This window comes from Panulirus ornatus, chromosome 7, assembly GCF_036320965.1.
Source record: "Panulirus ornatus isolate Po-2019 chromosome 7, ASM3632096v1, whole genome shotgun sequence".
In the NCBI taxonomy this organism is placed as follows: domain Eukaryota; kingdom Metazoa; phylum Arthropoda; class Malacostraca; order Decapoda; family Palinuridae; genus Panulirus; species Panulirus ornatus.
In genome coordinates, this window is record NC_092230.1 from 46,788,589 (window position 1) to 46,810,330 (window position 21,742).

The window sequence follows — 21,742 nt, forward strand, 5'->3', positions numbered from 1 at the left end:
GATAACATCTGGCCATGTGGGGCGACACATTACAATATCAACCTCACAATTGACGTTTACATAACAACCTTATAACGCCTTCGTTAATCTACGTATGGTGTCTGCAATGGCCGTGTCCACCGTCATTCCTGTACTATAAAGTAATTCTCAAATCGTCGATTTTAACAAGTGTATTCCTGAATTTGATGGTCTGTGGTTCATCTATTGCTACATGGGTCGAAGATCTGTCCACTGCCTACGTCATCACTCTCAAAGTTCGTGCTCAGGTCACCCCTCACTCTTCTCTCTTCTAAGAGGGACAGAGCTAAAGCCTCTGGCCTATCCCATGTAACTTAGCTGTGAACATCCTGGCACCACCTTTGTTGTCCTCCTCTGGACCTTCTCTATCAGCTCTTTGTGCTTCTTCAGGTACGGTGACCAAACTTGAGAAGCATATTCTACTTTTGGCCCCATGTAGTCCATGTTACCTCCACCGACCCGAGGTTGACACACCGCAGGTTTACTACGTGACTGATTGGTGTTCGCCGTTTCCACGTTTAGCGAGGTAGCGCCAGGAACAGACGAAGAAATGACCACATCCGCTCACACTCATTCTCTAGCTGTCATGTGTCATGCACCGAAACCACAGCTCCCTATCCACATCCAGGCCACACAGACCTTTCCATGGTTTACCCCAGCCGTTTCACATGCCCTGGTTCAGTCCAATGACAGCACGTCGACCCCCGTATACCACTTACACACGAGCCTTTAGAGGGGAATATAAACAACTTGGTCCTTGGGAACCTGTCTGCCCTGACTGAGACTCGAACCCGGGTCCATGGGATCCGTGGTTCGATACACTAACCTCCACATGTCCATGTGTTCATGTGAAGATGAAAACCGGTAGGGAAAGTGGAGTATGTGAACCATATCTAAAAAAGAAAAAAAATATTGAATAAAAAACTTATTCAGGCAGATGACCATAAACAGGTAATAAAAAGACGCAGAGAATGGAATGTACAAATATCTAAACTACAACCGACTTTACGCCAACATTCCATAAGGCCAAATATCCTATGGACCCAGTGCAGCTAACAGGGCACTCCATGCTACACTTAGCGGACTTTGCTACACAATGTTGCCAACTCCTCCTCCTCGCTATTCAGGCGCGCTCAATATATTAGACGCTCTCAAATCTGTGATCCTTTGATAAACATTTAATTCAGCCTCGACAAAAGGCAGAATCTCTCGCGCGTCATGACCAATATTGCTGCACGGATGGCAAAAGCTTGCATGGCTTAAAAAGGAAGAGAGAAAAAGAGAGAGAGAGAGAGAAAAAAAAGACTCGTCACAGCTGAATTCGGCAACATCATTGGCGTCAACAATAGAACGGTTGGCGCGCCATTACGGCACACTCGGAGCAAGAAGGACACATATCCCCATTCACAAAACCACTTTAATCCATATTGCATAACATTTGGACACAGAGAGGACCAAACTTAATTATAATGAGACTATTAATGACTACAATTAAGTGCTGCCGAGAGACGATGACGCCACAGGGATAAGAATCATTATAATAAAACCTATAATCAAGGGGGGGGGGGGGTAATGACACTTAGTCCCTCTTAGCACGTAAGAACGGCACTGTCGCGTACCACGTCTTTTGTCTACGATTCTCGCTTTAGTGTCCAGCGTCGGAGGGGCGACAAGGCGCTGAAGACAGTGTGATGACGGTTGGTTTACAACGCTGGGCTGCGCCTGTTGTGGTAAAGTGGGCTGTCATTTCTGTCCAGGGAGAATCAGAAGGTTAAATGTACGTTTGGACGGTACTGTACCGTCTATGATGACTGTACCAGTATGTACCGTGCGTTCTGGTGAATTCTGTAGCATGGACCGTCAAACTGGACGTGTAAGATCTACCAGGACTGTTCATTGTGGTACAGTGGTGTTCATTCTAGTGTACCTTCTACCATCGGTGCAGCTTCAGTTGGTTCTGTACCGTCTACCAGTTTGGTTGGTTCTGTTCGACCAGCATCCTACGTAGAACCTCCAGCCCCCTTATCCCAATCTTCCGTTCTAACCTTGTATCGCCTCTCTGTCCTTTCTATATTCCACCTTATCTCTACCCTACGCCTAGCCTTACTATCCAACTCCTTACGACCTAGACTCCTAGCCTTCCTTTCCTAATCTTAACTCCGCCCATCCCTCATAACATCCCTACATCCCATGGATAGTCCTTCCTACCTATCCCTCACTGTCCCACGTACCATTTCATCACTATGTTGCTAGACCCCCATATTTACCTTCCTCTATCCTTGCCTGTTCCTCCCCTCCCCGCCCATGATCAGACGTCCCCTAAAATAAACTTGTCTACACATGATGAAAAGGTTTCACGGACAGAAATATAACTACAACGCAAAGACGTAATGAATACTTTGAACGAATACAGAGAAGAGCAACAAAACTCTGTCTCTTGTTAAGGAAACATTATAAGGAAAGCCTCTTGAGTTCGTTTACGAGATGTAGACTCTGAAGAGATCCAATAAATGCTTTGAATATTTGATAACTCACGATAATTTGTTGACAATAAAGAGAAACGCTCACCAGAAATGACGCAACGAAGGAAATGGAACAAAAATGTGAGCAAAGAATTCTTTAGCATTATGTGTACAGAACTACAATAAACTACCATAAACTGTTAACAAGACGAGGACCATCAATACATTTAAAACCTGGCTGTACAAGTACCTTAATGTTATCAAATATAATCCAATAATCCCGTACTAGAATGACAATATTATATGCAAGTGTCACAAGTCTTATGTATAGACTTAAGTGGTTTAAAACATCACCTACCTACATTGCCCTGTACCTGACCAGAACGTATTTACCGATCACTCTCTCCTATATATGTTAATCCTGTCTACTCTTGTCTTACACGACCTTCCATCACAGCTATTCTCCTGTTCGGTGGATGGGAAGGAGCCTTCTATTCAACTGTGTCCATCTACTTTGATGAGGTGAGTCTAGGATACCATTACTGTCCTGCAGTAGAAGACATCCTTGTCACACACCATTAAGGTTCATATCTGCCGTTCCCATGGATGTAACAACGCCACCGCTTTGGTCTATCCCTTGTCCTCCTAACCACTTCCCTCCCTCGTGCCTATCCTTCTCCTCACCTCTCCTAACCTTCTAGCGATCCATTGTCTATCCATCAACTAATCCTTCTCAACTCCTTCACGCACAATGGCCTCCTATCCTCTCCTGCCACTCCCTCTATCCCCACGCCTAACCCTCTCTCTCCCACAGACCTCGACCTATCCTTCTCCCCAGCTACGCGGGTCTATCCGCACCTCCGTTGTTAAGCATCTGGGCCAGATAACACAACCTCTCCTTCGTCGCTGCCCGGCCGGCCAGATGCTCCCCCAACACATCCCTCTTTTCCACCCTCCCACCTCAACAACTCTCTGCAGAGCCCCCATGTTCTTCTCAGGGTAACATCAACCATACTTTCTCGAGCTCTCTCACCTTCCCAATAGTATCTACCACCGAACTATCTATCGCACCGATGCAGGACCTTAAGTCGATCTGTTTTCATGCTCCTTTTTCGCAAAGGCATGAGACCATTTAAGAACAAATGGCGTTGCCCATCAAGGCCCCTTCGCTCCAACACCCAATTCTACCCAGAAAAATAGGAGCTGTTGGTAAAGTGGGTCGGGGTGGTGTGTGTGGGGGGGCGAGGAAGGAGGAGGAGCTAATGACGAAGCTGTGTCGCTGTCACCTCCCCATCTTCCCAACCATCGAGTTGGGGGAGTTATTCCCGAGCCACAATCTTAAATGACCGATAAAGTCTTCATTTGGCACCTCTTAAAGATGGCCCGCCTCCCAAAATTAAGTCACCTGCTGTCCCTGCTGTACAGCTGGTGGTGTGCTCGACGACGGGAACTCGCGCCCTCCACCAATGACTCATCTGTGGAACGGCCGACCGAACGGGAATGGTCGTTGTAGCCTTAAAAAGATATCAATGGAACCAGTATCAGAGAGAGAGAACATAAACATTCAAATACTTTTTCTATTCATGCATACAAGTCCTTCTTATTATTATCATTATTTGACCACTTAAACATTATTTGGCCTTCCATAAATTGTAATAACAGTAAAACTGTCTAAGATTATTCTATTTACAATCTAATAAACCTAATTTCGTATTGTAACATAATACTAAGACTTTTCAAAATATAATGTACCTTAGATAGAAAACTGAACAAAATGTGACGCCTAACTAAAATAACTGTAACATCACACAGCTGGAAGTCACAGACGTCACACCGCAGTAAGACACGTTCGTTACACAGCTGGTTGACACGAATGTCAGACAGCTGGTAGACACGATTGTCACACAGCTGGTTGACACGATTGTCACACAGCTGGTTGACACGATTGTCACACACCTGGTTGACACGAGTCACACAGCTGGTAGACACGATTGTCGCACAGCTGGTTGACACGGAACTAACACAGTTGATCACGATGTTTCTTCTATGAAAAAAAAAATTATATATCTAACGCAGTCAAAGTCATCTATACCTCCTGGACAAACGCCTCTACACCACGCCTCACAATACTCTCCTCTACACCCTCGACAAACGTATCTTCACTACACCTCACCACAACACCCTCCACAAACACATCTTCACTACACCTCACCACTGCGCAATCCTATCTACTTCATCCTCAACAAACGCATCTTCAATAAACCTCACCACGACACAGTCGACAAACACATCTTCACTACACCTCACCACTACGCAATCCTCGCCACCACACCTTCGACAACCACATCTTCCCTACACCTCACCACTACACCCTCCACAAACACATCTTCCCTACACCTCACCACTACACCCTCCACAACAAATCTTCACTACACCTCACCACTAAGCAATCCTCACCACTACACCCTCGACAAACGCATCTTCACTAAACCTCATCACTACACAATCCCATCCACTTCATCCTCAACAAACGCATCTTCACTAAACCTCACCACGACACAGTCGACAAACACATCTTCACTACATCTCACCACCAAGCAATCCTCACCACTACACCCTCGACAAACACATCTTCCCTACACCTCACCACTACACCCTCCACAAACACATCTTCCCTACACCTCACCACTACACCCTCCACAAACACATCACCACTGCGCAATCCTATCCACTACACCCTCGACAAACACATCTTCACTACACCTCATGACTACACAATCCCATCCACTTCATCCTCAACAAACGCATCTTCACTAAACCTCACCACGACACAGTCGACAAACACATCTTCACTAAACCTCACCACTAAGCAATCCTCACCACTACACCCTCGACAAACGCATCTTCACTCCACCCTCGACAGACAACTCCACATCCCTCGACAACCACATCTCCACTTCCTCAACCATTCCTGACACCACAATGGAAACTCGACCAAAAATTTCTACCTCTTCCCCAACCACCATTCCCTTTCCTTTGACCACCGGCTAACCGATAACAACAGCGGATGGTTGAATAAAAATGAAAATAAACATAATGATAAATAGGATGACCCGTATCATAACAGCAGCATTGGTGTTTGTGCCATGTTTCTGCTTCCTCCTCCTGATGTTGACCAGCATGTTGCTCGGCAGCTACCAGGCCAGGCTGGTGGACCTCCTCCAGACCAGACACGTGCGCTCCTACAGTATCAAGCTGCCTCTCTTGGGCCAGCTGAACCCTCCGCCCTTGCACCTTACCCTTGAGGAACCTCTAGACCCGCACTACCCCTACGTCGATCCTCTGGGAAAGGCCCTGCGTCTCTTCAGGAGCATCAGGTCCCTGCGGGAGCTGGCGGCCATGCCAGAGGTGTCCGTAGGGTTCGTGGAGCGGCTCCAGGTGGTACTGCTCTCTGGGGTCAAGCTCCCTGTCCTTCTGCTCCTGATGGGGTCGGTGATGATCGACGCGGTGTTGCTATGGTGCCTCTCGAAGGCCCTCACGAGGCTGCTGAGGGCAAGGCTCACACGTAACTACAACCCTAACACTGCTGAACCCGAGGGCGAGGTGGTAGTCGAACTTCAGGGTGACACGACTGAACCCGAGGACGACGTAGTAGAACATCAGGGTGACAGCATCGAACCCGAGGACGACGTAGTAGAACATCAGTGTGACACTACCGAACCCGAGGGTGACGTAGCTGACCTGGGTGACACTGCCGAGCCCAAGGGTGACGTAGTTGAACATCAGTGTGACACCATCGAACCCGAGGGCGACGTAGTTAACCTGGGTGACACTGCCGAACCCGAGGTCAGTGCTACCGGACGTCACCATAAGAAACGTAAACACAAGAAGAAAGGTGACACTTCCAAACCCGAGGGCGAAGTAGTTAACCAGGGTGACATTATCGAACCCGATGGCGAAGTAGTTGAACACCAGGTTGACACTACGGAACCCAAGGGCGACGCAGTTGATCACCAGGTTGACACTACGGAACCCGAGGTCAGTGCTACTGGACGTCGACCTAAGAAACGTACGCGCAGGAAGAAGAAAGGCGACACTATTGAACCCGAGGGCGAAGTAGTTGAACAACAGGGTGACACTACTGAACCCAAGGGCGACGTAGTTGAACACCAGGTGGACACTACGGAACACGAGGTCAGTGCTACCGGACGTCGACCTAAGAAACGTACGCGCAGGAAGAAAGGCGACACTATTGAACCCGAGGGCGAAGTAGTTGAACAACAGGGTGACAATACTGAACCCAAGGGCGACGTAGTTGAACACCAGGTGGACACTACGGAACCCGAGGTCAGTGCTACTGGACGTCGACCTAAGAAACGTACGCGCAGGAAGAAGAAAGGCGACACTATTGAACTCGAGGGCGAAGTAGTTGAACAACAGGGTGACACTACTGAACCCAAGGGAGACGTAGTTGAACACCAGGTGGACACTACGGAACCCGAGGTCAGTGCTACCGGACGTCGACCTAAGAAACGTACGCGCAAGAAGAAAGGCGACACTATTGAACCCGAGGGCGAAGTAGTTGAACAACAGGGTGATACTACTGAACCCAAGGGCGACGTAGTTGAACACCAGGTGGACACTACGGAACCCGAGGTCAGTGCTACCGGACGTCGACCTAAGAAACGTACGCGCAGGAAGAAGAAAGGCGACACTACTGAACCCGAGGGCGAAGTAGTTGAACAACAGGGTGACACTACTGAACCCAAGGGCGACGTAGTTGAACACCAGGTGGACACTACGGAACCCGAGGTCAGTGCTACCGGACGTCGACCTAAGAAACGTACGCGCAAGAAGAAGAAAGGCGACACTACTGAACCCGAGGGCGAAGTAGTTGAACAACAGGGTGACACTACTGAACCCAAGGGCGACGTAGTTGAACACCAGGTGGACACTACGGAACCCGAGGTCAGTGATACCGGACGTCGACCTAAGAAACGTACGCGCAAGAAGAAGAAAGGCGACACTACTGAACCCGAGGGCGAAGTAGTTGAACAACAGGGTGACACTACTGAACCCAAGGGCGACGTAGTTGAACACCAGGTGATCACTACGGAACCCGAGGTCAGTGCTACCGGACGACCTAAGAAACGTACGCGCAGGAAGAAGAAAGGCGACACTACTAAACCCGAGGGCGAAGTAGTTGAACAACAGGGTGACACTACTGAACCCAAGGGCGACGTAGTAGAACACCAGGTGGACACTACGGAACCCGAGGTCAGTGCTACCGGACGTCGACCTAAGAAACGTACGCGCAGGAAGAAGAAAGGCGACACTACTAAACCCGAGGGCGAAGTAGTTGAACAACAGGGTGACACTACTGAACCCAAGGGCGACGTAGTTGAACACCAGGTGGACACTACGGAACCCGAGGTCAGTGCTACCGGACGTCGACCTAAGAAACGTACGCGCAGGAAGAAGAAAGGCGACACTACTAAACCCGAGGGCGAAGTAGTTGAACAACAGGGTGACACTACTGAACCCAAGGGCGACGTAGTTGAACACCAGGTGGACACTACGGAACCCGAGGTCAGTGCTACCGGACGTCAACGTAAGAGACGTGCGCGCAAGAAAGGCGACACTACTGAACCCGAGGTCGACCTAGCTCTTCTTCTGAGTGGCGCTGCCAAACCCGCTAGCACGACCGCCAGACCACAAAGACAATGGTTCACTATGAGAACCAAGATGGTTAAGAGAAATGAGAAAACCTTTCAACGCGGAGGTAGGAAGTGGTGCCGCCGGGTATGAGGCGTGAGTTGATGCTGGTCATATACATGATCGAGGCGCTGCTCTCATAATGTACTTGTTTTTGTTATACTTATATTTTTGATATCAAAATAATATGATACATTGACCCAACAACATTCCATAACATTTTCAGAGAGAGAGAGAGAGAGAGAGAACATATTTCAATGCTTTTTCTATTCATGTATTCAAGTCCTTCCTATCATTATTATTATTATCACTTAAATATTCCTTGGCCTTCCATAAATTGCAATAACAGTAAAACTGTCTAAGATTATTCTATTTACAATCTAATAAACCAAATTTCGTATTGTAACATAAGTACTAAGACTTTTCAAAATATAATGTACCTTAGATAGAAAACTGAACAAAATGTGACGCCTAACTAAAATAACTGTAACATCACACAGCTGGAAGTCACAGACGTCACACCGCAGTAAGACACGTTCGTCACACAGCTGGTTGACACGATTGTCACACAGCTGGTAGACACGATTGTCACACAGCTGGTTGACACGGAACTAACACAGCTGATCACGATATTTTTCTAAGAAAAAACCAATTTTTTAGTACTGAAATCTAACGTCTCTCCACCACGCCTCACAATCCTCTCCTCTTCACCCTCGACAGACGTATCTTCACTACACCTCACCACTACTCAATCCTCTCTACTACAACCTCTACAAATGTATCTTCACTACACCTCACCACTACGTAATCCTCTCTACTACACCCTCTACAAATGTATCTTCACTACACCTCACCACTACTCAATCCTCTCTACTACACCCTCTACAAATGTATCTTCACTACACCTCACCACTACGTAATCCTCTCTACTACACCCTCTACAAATGTATCTTCACTACACCTCACCACTACTCAATCCTCTCTACTACACCCTCTACAAATGTATCTTCACTACACCTCACCACTACGTAATCCTCTCTACTACACCCTCTACAAATGTATCTTCACTACACCTCACCACTGCGCAATCCCATCCACTTCATCCTCGACAAACGTATCTTCCCTACACCTCACCACTACGTAATCCTCTCTACTACACCCTCTACAAATGTATCTTCACTACACCTCACCACTACTCAATCCTCTCTACTACACCCTCTACAAATGTATCTTCACTACACCTCACCACTACGTAATCCTCTCTACTACAACCTCTACAAATGTATCTTCACTACACCTCACCACTACTCAATCCTCTCTACTACACCCTCTACAAATGTATCTTCACTACACCTCACCACTACGTAATCCTCTCTACTACACCCTCTACAAATGTATCTTCACTACACCTCACCACTACGTAATCCTCTCTACTACACCCTCTACAAATGTATCTTCACTACACCTCACCACTACGTAATCCTCTCTACTACACCCTCTACAAATGTATCTTCACTACACCTCACCACTACGTAATCCTCTCTACTACACCCTCTACAAATGTATCTTCACTACACCTCACCACTACGTAATCCTCTCTACTACACCCTCTACAAATGTATCTTCACTACACCTCACCACTACTCAATCCTCTCTACTACACCCTCTACAAATGTATCTTCACTACACCTCACCACTACTCAATCCTCTCTACTACAACCTCTACAAATGTATCTTCACTACACCTCACCACTACTCAATCCTCTCTACTACAACCTCTACAAATGTATCTTCACTACACCTCACCACTACGTAATCCTCTCTACTACACCCTCTACAAATGTATCTTCACTACACCTCACCACTACGTAATCCTCTCTACTACACCCTCTACAAATGTATCTTCACTACACCTCACCACTACGTAATCCTCTCTACTACAACCTCTACAAATGTATCTTCACTACACCTCACCACTACGTAATCCTCTCTACTACACCCTCTACAAATGTATCTTCACTACACCTCACCACTACGTAATCCTCTCTACTACACCCTCTACAAATGTATCTTCACTACACCTCACCACTACTCAATCCTCTCTACTACACCCTCTACAAATGTATCTTCACTACACCTCACCACTACGTAATCCTCTCTACTACACCCTCTACAAATGTATCTTCACTACACCTCACCACTACGTAATCCTCTCTACTACAACCTCTACAAATGTATCTTCACTACACCTCACCACTACTCAATCCTCTCTACTACACCCTCTACAAATGTATCTTCACTACACCTCACCACTACGTAATCCTCTCTACTACACCCTCTACAAATGTATCTTCACTACACCTCACCACTACGTAATCCTCTCTACTACACCCTCTACAAATGTATCTTCACTACACCTCACCACTACGTAATCCTCTCTACTACACCCTCTACAAATGTATCTTCACTACACCTCACCACTACGTAATCCTCTCTACTACACCCTCTACAAATGTATCTTCACTACACCTCACCACTACTCAATCCTCTCTACTACACCCTCTACAAATGTATCTTCACTACACCTCACCACTACTCAATCCTCTCTACTACACCCTCTACAAATGTATCTTCACTACACCTCACCACTACGTAATCCTCTCTACTACACCCTCTACAAATGTATCTTCACTACACCTCACCACTACGTAATCCTCTCTACTACACCCTCTACAAATGTATCTTCACTACACCTCACCACTACGTAATCCTCTCTACTACACCCTCTACAAATGTATCTTCACTACACCTCACCACTACGTAATCCTCTCTACTACACCCTCTACAAATGTATCTTCACTACACCTCACCACTACTCAATCCTCTCTACTACACCCTCTACAAATGTATCTTCACTACACCTCACCACTACGTAATCCTCTCTACTACAACCTCTACAAATGTATCTTCACTACACCTCACCACTACGTAATCCTCTCTACTACACCCTCTACAAATGTATCTTCACTACACCTCACCACTACTCAATCCTCTCTACTACACCCTCTACAAATGTATCTTCACTACACCTCACCACTACGTAATCCTCTCTACTACAACCTCTACAAATGTATCTTCACTACACCTCACCACTACTCAATCCTCTCTACTACAACCTCTACAAATGTATCTTCACTACACCTCACCACTACTCAATCCTCTCTACTACAACCTCTACAAATGTATCTTCACTACACCTCACCACTACGTAATCCTCTCTACTACACCCTCTACAAATGTATCTTCACTACACCTCACCACTACTCAATCCTCTCTACTACACCCTCTACAAATGTATCTTCACTACACCTCACCACTACGTAATCCTCTCTACTACACCCTCTACAAATGTATCTTCACTACACCTCACCACTACTCAATCCTCTCTACTACACCCTCTACAAATGTATCTTCACTACACCTCACCACTACTCAATCCTCTCTACTACACCCTCTACAAATGTATCTTCACTACACCTCACCACTACGTAATCCTCTCTACTACACCCTCTACAAATGTATCTTCACTACACCTCACCACTACTCAATCCTCTCTACTACACCCTCTACAAATGTATCTTCACTACACCTCACCACTACGTAATCCTCTCTACTACACCCTCTACAAATGTATCTTCACTACACCTCACCACTACTCAATCCTCTCTACTACACCCTCTACAAATGTATCTTCACTACACCTCACCACTACGTAATCCTCTCTACTACACCCTCTACAAATGTATCTTCACTACACCTCACCACTACTCAATCCTCTCTACTACACCCTCTACAAATGTATCTTCACTACACCTCACCACTACTCAATCCTCTCTACTACACCCTCTACAAATGTATCTTCACTACACCTCACCACTACGTAATCCTCTCTACTACACCCTCTACAAATGTATCTTCACTACACCTCACCACTACTCAATCCTCTCTACTACACCCTCTACAAATGTATCTTCACTACACCTCACCACTACGTAATCCTCTCTACTACAACCTCTACAAATGTATCTTCACTACACCTCACCACTACTCAATCCTCTCTACTACACCCTCTACAAATGTATCTTCACTACACCTCACCACTACTCAATCCTCTCTACTACAACCTCTACAAATGTATCTTCACTACACCTCACCACTACGTAATCCTCTCTACTACACCCTCTACAAATGTATCTTCACTACACCTCACCACTACTCAATCCTCTCTACTACACCCTCTACAAATGTATCTTCACTACACCTCACCACTACTCAATCCTCTCTACTACACCCTCTACAAATGTATCTTCACTACACCTCACCACTACTCAATCCTCTCTACTACACCCTCTACAAATGTATCTTCACTACACCTCACCACTACGTAATCCTCTCTACTACACCCTCTACAAATGTATCTTCACTACACCTCACCACTACGTAATCCTCTCTACTACACCCTCTACAAATGTATCTTCACTACACCTCACCACTACTCAATCCTCTCTACTACAACCTCTACAAATGTATCTTCACTACACCTCACCACTACTCAATCCTCTCTACTACACCCTCTACAAATGTATCTTCACTACACCTCACCACTACTCAATCCTCTCTACTACAACCTCTACAAATGTATCTTCACTACACCTCACCACTACGTAATCCTCTCTACTACACCCTCTACAAATGTATCTTCACTACACCTCACCACTACTCAATCCTCTCTACTACACCCTCTACAAATGTATCTTCACTACACCTCACCACTACGTAATCCTCTCTACTACACCCTCTACAAATGTATCTTCACTACACCTCACCACTACTCAATCCTCTCTACTACAACCTCTACAAATGTATCTTCACTACACCTCACCACTACTCAATCCTCTCTACTACACCCTCTACAAATGTATCTTCACTACACCTCACCACTACGTAATCCTCTCTACTACACCCTCTACAAATGTATCTTCACTACACCTCACCACTACGTAATCCTCTCTACTACACCCTCTACAAATGTATCTTCACTACACCTCACCACTACGTAATCCTCTCTACTACAACCTCTACAAATGTATCTTCACTACACCTCACCACTACTCAATCCTCTCTACTACACCCTCTACAAATGTATCTTCACTACACCTCACCACTACTCAATCCTCTCTACTACAACCTCTACAAATGTATCTTCACTACACCTCACCACTACTCAATCCTCTCTACTACACCCTCTACAAATGTATCTTCACTACACCTCACCACTACGTAATCCTCTCTACTACACCCTCTACAAATGTATCTTCACTACACCTCACCACTACTCAATCCTCTCTACTACACCCTCTACAAATGTATCTTCACTACACCTCACCACTACGTAATCCTCTCTACTACAACCTCTACAAATGTATCTTCACTACACCTCACCACTACTCAATCCTCTCTACTACACCCTCTACAAATGTATCTTCACTACACCTCACCACTACGTAATCCTCTCTACTACACCCTCTACAAATGTATCTTCACTACACCTCACCACTACACCCTCCACAAACACATCTTCCCTACACCTCACCACTACGTAATCCTCTCTACTACACCCTCTACAAATGTATCTTCACTACACCTCACCACTACGTAATCCTCTCTACTACACCCTCTACAAATGTATCTTCACTACACCTCACCACTACGTAATCCTCTCTACTACACCCTCTACAAATGTATCTTCACTACACCTCACCACTACGTAATCCTCTCTACTACACCCTCTACAAATGTATCTTCACTACACCTCACCACTACGTAATCCTCTCTACTACACCCTCTACAAATGTATCTTCACTACACCTCACCACTACGTAATCCTCTCTACTACACCCTCTACAAATGTATCTTCACTACACCTCACCACTACTCAATCCTCTCTACTACAACCTCTACAAATGTATCTTCATTACACCTCACCACTAAGTAATCCTCTCTACTACACCCTCTACAAATGTATCTTCACTACACCTCACCACTACGTAATCCTCTCTACTACACCCTCTACAAATGTATCTTCACTACACCTCATAATGTAATTTTCTCGTTTTTGTTCTAGTTTTAGTTTTGATATCAAAATAATATGATACATTGACCCAACATCATTTAAAAATCCTTTTCAGAGAGAGAGAGAGAGAGAGAGAACATTAACATTCAATTACTTTTTCCTATTCATGCATACAAGTCCTTCTTATTATTATCATTATCAATATTTGACCACTTAAATATTCCTTGGTCTTCCATAAATTGTAATAACAGTAAAACTGTCTAAGATTATTCTATTTACAATCTAATAAACCTAATTTTGTATTGTAACATAAGTACTAAGACTTTTCAAAATATAATGTACCTTAGATAGAAAACTGAACAAAATGTGACGCCTAACTAAAATAACTGTAACATCACACAGCTGGAAGTCACAGACGTCACACCGCAGTAAGACACGTTCGTTACACAGCTGGTTGACACGAATGTCAGACAGCTGGTAGACACGATTGTCACACAGCTGGTAGACACGATTGTCAAACAGCTGGTTGACACGATTGTCACACACCTGGTTGACACGAGTCACACAGCTGGTAGACACGATTGTCGCACAGCTGGTTGACACGGAACTAACACAGTTGATCACGATGTTTTCTTTATGAAAAAAAAATTATATATCTAACGCAATCAAAGTCATCTATACCTCCTGGACAAACGCCTCTCCATCACGCCTCACAATACTCTCCTCTACACCCTCGACAAACGTATCTTCACTACACCTCACCACTACACCCTCCACAAACACATCTTCACTACACCTCACCACTGCGCAATCCCATCCACTTCATCCTCGACAAACGTATCTTCCCTACACCTCACCACTACACCCTCCACAAACACATCTTCCCTACACCTCACCACTACACCCTCCACAAACACATTTTCCCTACACATTTTCCCTACACATCACCACTGCGCAATCCTATCCACTGCATCCTCGACAAACACATCTTCACTAAACCTCATGACTACACAATCCCATCCACTTCATCCTCAACAAACGCATCTCCACTAAACCTCACCACGACACAGTCGACAAACACATCTTCACTAAACCTCACCACTAAGCAATCCTCACCACCACACCCTCGACAAACGCATCTTCACTCCACCCTCGACAGACAACTCCACATCCCTCGACAACCACATCTCCACTTCCTCAACCATTCCTGACACCACAATGGAAACTCGACCAAAAATTTCTACCTCTTCCCCAACCACCATTCCCTTTCCTTTGACCACCGGCTAACCGATAACAATAGCGGAAGGTTGAATAAAAATGAAAATAAACATAATGATAAATAGGATGACCCGTATCATAACAGCAGCATTGGTGTTTGTGCCATGTTTCTGCTTCCTCCACCTGATGTTGACCAGCATGTTGCTCGGCAGCTACCAGGCCAGGCTGGTGGACCTCCTCCAGACCAGACACGTGCGCTCCTACAGTATCAAGCTGCCTCTCTTGGGCCAGCTGAACCCTCCGCCCTTGCACCTTACCCTTGAGGAACCTCTAGACCCGCACTACCCCTACGTCGATCCTCTGGGAAAGGCCCTGCGTCTCTTCAGGAGCATCAGGTCCCTGCGGGAGCTGGCGGCCATGCCAGAGGTGCCCGTAGGGTTCGTGGAGCGGCTCCAGGTGGTACTGCTCTCTGGGGTCAAGCTCCCTGTCCTTCTGCTCCTGATGGGGTCGGTGATGATGGACGCGGTGTTGCTATGGTGCCTCTCGAAGGCCCTCACGAGGCTGCTGAGGGCAAGGCTCACACGTAACTACAACCCTAACACTGCTGAACCCGAGGGCGAGGTGGTAGTCGAACTTCAGGGTGACACGACTGAACCCGAGGACGACGTAGTTGAACATCAGGGTGACACTACTGAATCCGGGGACGAAGTAGTTAGCCTGAGCGACACTACCGAACCCGAGGACGACGTAGTTGAACATCAGGGTGACACTGCCGACCCAGAGGACGAGGAAGTTGAACATCAGGGTGACACTGCCGAACCCGAGGACGAAGTAGTTAACCTGAGCGACACTACCGAACCCGAGGACGACGTAGTTGAACATCAGGGTGACACTACCGAACCCGAGGACGACGTAGTTGAACATCAGGGTGACACTGCCGAACCCGAGGACGATGTAGTTAACCTGAGTGACACTGCCGAACCCGAGGACGACGTAGTTGAACATCAGGGTGACACTACCGAACCCGAGGACGACGTAGTTGAACATCAGGGTGACACTGCCGAACCCGAGGACAAGGTAGTTAACCTGAGCGACACTACCGAACCCGAGGACGACGTAGTTGAACATCAGGGTGACACTACCAAACCCGAGGACGAAGTAGTTAACCTGGGTGACACTGCCGAACCCGAGGACGACGTAGTAGAACATCAGGGTGACAGCATCGAACCCGAGGACAACGTAGTAGAACATCAGTGTGACACTACCGAACCCGAGGGTGACGTAGCTGACCTGGGTGACACTGCCGAGCCCAAGGGTGACGTAGTTGAACATCAGTGTGACACCATCGAACCCGAGGGCGACGTAGTTAACCTGGGTGACACTGCCGAACCCGAGGTCAGTGCTACCGGACGTCACCATAAGAAACGTAAACACAAGAAGAAAGGTGACACTTCCAAACCCGAGGGCGAAGTAGTTAACCAGGGTGACATTATCGAACCCGATGGCGAAGTAGTTGAACACCAGGTTGACACTACGGAACCCAAGGGCGACGCAGTTGATCACCAGGTTGACACTACGGAACCCGAGGTCAGTGCTACTGGACGTCGACCTAAGAAACGTACGCGCAGGAAGAAGAAAGGCGACACTATTGAACCCGAGGGCGAAGTAGTTGAACAACAGGGTGACACTACTGAACCCAAGGGCGACGTAGTTGAACACCAGGTGGACACTACGGAACACGAGGTCAGTGCTACCGGACGTCGACCTAAGAAACGTACGCGCAGGAAGAAAGGCGACACTATTGAACCCGAGGGCGAAGTAGTTGAACAACAGGGTGACAATACTGAACCCAAGGGCGACGTAGTTGAACACCAGGTGGACACTACGGAACCCGAGGTCAGTGCTACTGGACGTCGACCTAAGAAACGTACGCGCAGGAAGAAGAAAGGCGACACTATTGAACTCGAGGGCGAAGTAGTTGAACAACAGGGTGACACTACTGAACCCAAGGGAGACGTAGTTGAACACCAGGTGGACACTACGGAACCCGAGGTCAGTGCTACCGGACGTCGACCTAAGAAACGTACGCGCAAGAAGAAAGGCGACACTATTGAACCCGAGGGCGAAGTAGTTGAACAACAGGGTGATACTACTGAACCCAAGGGCGACGTAGTTGAACACCAGGTGGACACTACGGAACCCGAGGTCAGTGCTACCGGACGTCGACCTAAGAAACGTACGCGCAGGAAGAAGAAAGGCGACACTACTGAACCCGAGGGCGAAGTAGTTGAACAACAGGGTGACACTACTGAACCCAAGGGCGACGTAGTTGAACACCAGGTGGACACTACGGAACCCGAGGTCAGTGCTACCGGACGTCGACCTAAGAAACGTACGCGCAAGAAGAAGAAAGGCGACACTACTGAACCCGAGGGCGAAGTAGTTGAACAACAGGGTGACACTACTGAACCCAAGGGCGACGTAGTTGAACACCAGGTGGACACTACGGAACCCGAGGTCAGTGCTACCGGACGTCGACCTAAGAAACGTACGCGCAAGAAGAAGAAAGGCGACACTACTGAACCCGAGGGCGAAGTAGTTGAACAACAGGGTGACACTACTGAACCCAAGGGCGACGTAGTTGAACACCAGGTGATCACTACGGAACCCGAGGTCAGTGCTACCGGACGACCTAAGAAACGTACGCACAGGAAGAAGAAAGGCGACACTACTAAACCCGAGGGCGAAGTAGTTGAACAACAGGGTGACACTACTGAACCCAAGGGCGACGTAGTAGAACACCAGGTGGACACTACGGAACCCGAGGTCAGTGCTACCGGACGTCGACCTAAGAAACGTACGCGCAGGAAGAAGAAAGGCGACACTACTAAACCCGAGGGCGAAGTAGTTGAACAACAGGGTGACACTACTGAACCCAAGGGCGACGTAGTTGAACACCAGGTGGACACTACGGAACCCGAGGTCAGTGCTACCGGACGTCGACCTAAGAAACGTACGCGCAGGAAGAAGAAAGGCGACACTACTAAACCCGAGGGCGAAGTAGTTGAACAACAGGGTGACACTACTGAACCCAAGGGCGACGTAGTTGAACACCAGGTGGACACTACGGAACCCGAGGTCAGTGCTACCGGACGTCGACCTAAGAAACGTACGCGCAGGAAGAAGAAAGGCGACACTACTGAACCCGAGGGCGAAGTAGTTGAACAACAGCGTGACACTATTGAACCCAAGGGCGACGTAGTGGTAAACCAGGTTGACACTACGGAACCCGAGGTCAGTGCTACCGGACGTCAACGTAAGAGACGTGCGCGCAAGAAAGGCGACACTACTGAACCCGAGGTCGACCTAGCTCTTCTCCTGAGTGGCGCTGCCAAACCCGCTAGCACGACCGCCAGACCAGAGAGGTTTAGGCAAAATCAATGGTTCACTATGAGAACCAAGATGGTTAAGAGAAATGAGAAAACCTTTCAACGCGGAGGTAGGAAGTGGTGCCGCCGGGTATGAGGCGTGAGTTGATGCTGGTCATATACATGATCGAGGCGCTGCTCTCATAATGTACTTGTTTTTGTTATACTTATATTTTTGATATCAAAATAATATGATACATTGACCCAACAACATTCCATAACATTTTCAGAGACATAAACATTGCAATGCTTTACCAGTCCTTCCTATTATCATTATTATCATAATCATTTGATATCTATAAATTCTTGATTGATATTACCCCATACCATCTGATCCTCTGTTTAACGCCATTGTATCAATAACCACATCCCTGTATCTTGTGGTATGTCTCTTATCTTTATTTCTTTGCCTCACTATCCTCTCTTACACCGTCTCTCTCTCTCCGTTTTCGTTCCTCAGTTCCTCCACCACACACTGACCTTCTTCAGTGTGTAGCCACACACACACACACACACACACTGTGGCAAGCAGGAGTTCGGTGTGGTTGTCTCCACACGTCTCGTGCCACACTCGTCTGTCTTACCCACGTCTCGTGTTCTCTCTTCTGTACCAGCCATTACCACGCCACCTCTCCCCCCCCCCACCCCCACACGATCACCATCTCCTCCCCCCCCACAATCACCGAAACCCCCCCCCCCCGCCTTCCCTACCCTAACCAAAGCTCTTCCCTCCCTCCCCCTCCCCCCTCCTCTCACCCCCAGCCATCTCCCCCGCCCCCCTCCTCCCCACGCCCGCCCTCCCACTAAGAGTCTAATTGGTAAATTGGCAGTATCGCCACACATCGTGCCATGGCTGCAGTCCACCCGCTAATTTACCTTGGATAATTAAGCAATCACCCTGGGGAGGGGAGGGGGAGGGGGTGGTGGCCGGGGCAGGGGGAGGGGGGGTGGACCGGAATGGAAGAAAAACATGAAAAAAAAAAGATAAAAAAAGATCCAGAAACATAACGTTTTCCTGCCCCCCCCTCCCCCCCCGCACCACCCACGTTGTCAGCATTGCCCACCCACCGCTCTACCCCCCCACCACCACTGGGGAAGATATGATGTGATCACACATAGACGGGGAGGTAGACAGATAGATGGACAGATAGATAGACAGACAGACAGACAGAGAGATAGATAGACAGATTGATAGATAGATAGATAGATAGATAGACATATAGATAGATAGACAGATAGATGAATATATAGAAAGGTATAGCGACAGATGCCTCATTCATCCACTGCAATAATGGCAGGCATATATCATATATTACACTACAATTAACATATTAATTACTATAGTTTAACCTGTATATAAGACTGCGTCCCACAAAGGCAAAGCAATAATCAATCAAACATTCAGTTATATCTCGTGATTTCATACATAAACCCCTGTATAAAATACATGACAGTTCTGTCTTTATAAAGGGCCACTGTAGATAAGGACGAGACAAAGCTTATTATGAACCTGTTCCCTGTACCTTAAGTGTTATACAGTTATACAGGGAACATTGGTATGAACCAGGTCCCTATACCTTAAGTGTTATACAGTTATACAGGGAACATTGGTATGAACCTGGTCCCTATACCTTAAGTGTTATACAGTTATACAGGGAACATTGGTATGAACCTGGTCCCTATACCTTAAGTGTTATACAGTTATACAGGGAACATTGGTATGAACCTGGTCCCTGTTCCCCAGTGTTATACAGTTATACAGGGAACATTGGTATGAACCTGGTCCCTATACCTTAAGTGTTATACAGTTATACAGGGAACATTGGTATGAACCTGGTCCCTGTTCCCAAGTGTTATACAGTTATACAGAAAACATCTCTGGTATGAAACGTCTTTTTCTAAACCTTACAGTACACAACTGAGTCAACATACACAGGTGTGGTCACTGTAATATTCGTATGTACTTTCTTACATACGAACCTTCGTATAAGTTGTTGCATCACCAATAATCTTCAGTACCGGTTATTTTGTCGTCTGTCTGAAGAAAGTGACTTACACACACCCTCTGTTATTTTTATTTGCTAGACTCCAGCAAACAACGAAAGCTATATTCGATTTTGACTTTCATAACAAATAAAAACATGTACCAAATCGTGCTAAGTACAATGGAAGATCTCAAGAAACGTAGGAAGAAAAAAACAATTAGTCAATTTACGCATTTCTTAACAATGTAGTGTGTTAATTAACATTGTTAAACCTACCACGAGTTATACTCTCTCTCTCACTCATCTTTTACACTCACTCACTCACCTCTCTCTCTCTCTCTCTCTCTCTCTCTCTCTCTCTTCGTCACAACGCTATCGGCCGAACTCTCCCTTATTGACGTCCAATTTGAACAACGCCTTCATCACACTGTGATGTGACGTCAGGCATTACCAGGTCATAACCACCCAGCTGTCATCCACCACCCTTGATCACAACCCATGATTACAACTCTCTGTTGTTCACTGTCGTTCCGGCGGTGTTTCACAACCTCACAACATGTTCATGTTCACATCGTGCGTATTTCCTGCGTATACAAAAGGCCCACAAAATACAACCCCTCCCTGAAGTCGAGTTGTATTAATTGTAGTAAGCGATAATGCTGTATTCCCATCTCGACCCTAGTGTATGCAGCTAACGAAAGAGTCTTGCATTAAAGAGAGAGAGAGAGAGAGGGGGGGGGGGTGAGTGAGTGTAAAAGATGAGTGAGTGAGTGAGTGAGAGAG

General features: G+C 46.8%; 2 protein-coding genes and 1 long non-coding RNA gene across 6 annotated transcripts in view; 2 read left to right on the forward strand and 1 right to left on the reverse strand.

Annotated features, from left to right (window-relative positions):
* LOC139749608 (uncharacterized) overlaps positions 1-21,742 on the reverse strand; it is a 192,302-nt gene that overhangs the window by 136,386 nt on the left and 34,174 nt on the right. The window lies entirely within an intron of this gene.
* Positions 5,539-8,368, forward strand: LOC139749605 (uncharacterized). The gene is made up of 2 exons (XM_071663718.1): positions 5,539-7,583; positions 7,737-8,368. The coding sequence occupies exons 1-2, from the start codon at positions 5,562-5,564 to the stop codon at positions 8,286-8,288; spliced, it is 2,574 nt and encodes an 857-aa protein (XP_071519819.1). The 5' UTR covers positions 5,539-5,561; the 3' UTR covers positions 8,289-8,368.
* On the forward strand, positions 15,644-19,151 carry LOC139749606 (uncharacterized). 3 transcript variants are annotated; one of them, XM_071663719.1, is made up of 2 exons: positions 15,644-18,198; positions 18,352-19,151. In XM_071663719.1, exons 1-2 carry the CDS (start codon positions 15,646-15,648, stop codon positions 19,069-19,071), a joined length of 3,273 nt encoding a protein of 1,090 aa, XP_071519820.1. In that variant the 5' UTR covers positions 15,644-15,645; the 3' UTR covers positions 19,072-19,151. The 3 variants fall into 3 exon arrangements, with proteins under 3 accessions (XP_071519820.1, XP_071519822.1, XP_071519821.1); XM_071663721.1 differs by having other exon boundaries at positions 15,644-17,268; positions 17,731-19,151; XM_071663720.1 differs by having other exon boundaries at positions 15,644-16,458; positions 16,624-19,151.

Coding starts and splice junctions, on each gene's coding strand:
- LOC139749606 (XM_071663719.1), top strand. CDS start 15,646: ATGAAAATAAACATAATGATAAATAGGATGACCCGTATCATAACAGCA. Junction 18,199..18,351: donor GCGACGTAGTTGAACACCAG/GTGATCACTACG, acceptor GTAGAACACCAG/GTGGACACTACGGAACCCGA.
- LOC139749605 (XM_071663718.1), top strand. CDS start 5,562: ATGAAAATAAACATAATGATAAATAGGATGACCCGTATCATAACAGCA. Junction 7,584..7,736: donor GCGACGTAGTTGAACACCAG/GTGATCACTACG, acceptor GTAGAACACCAG/GTGGACACTACGGAACCCGA.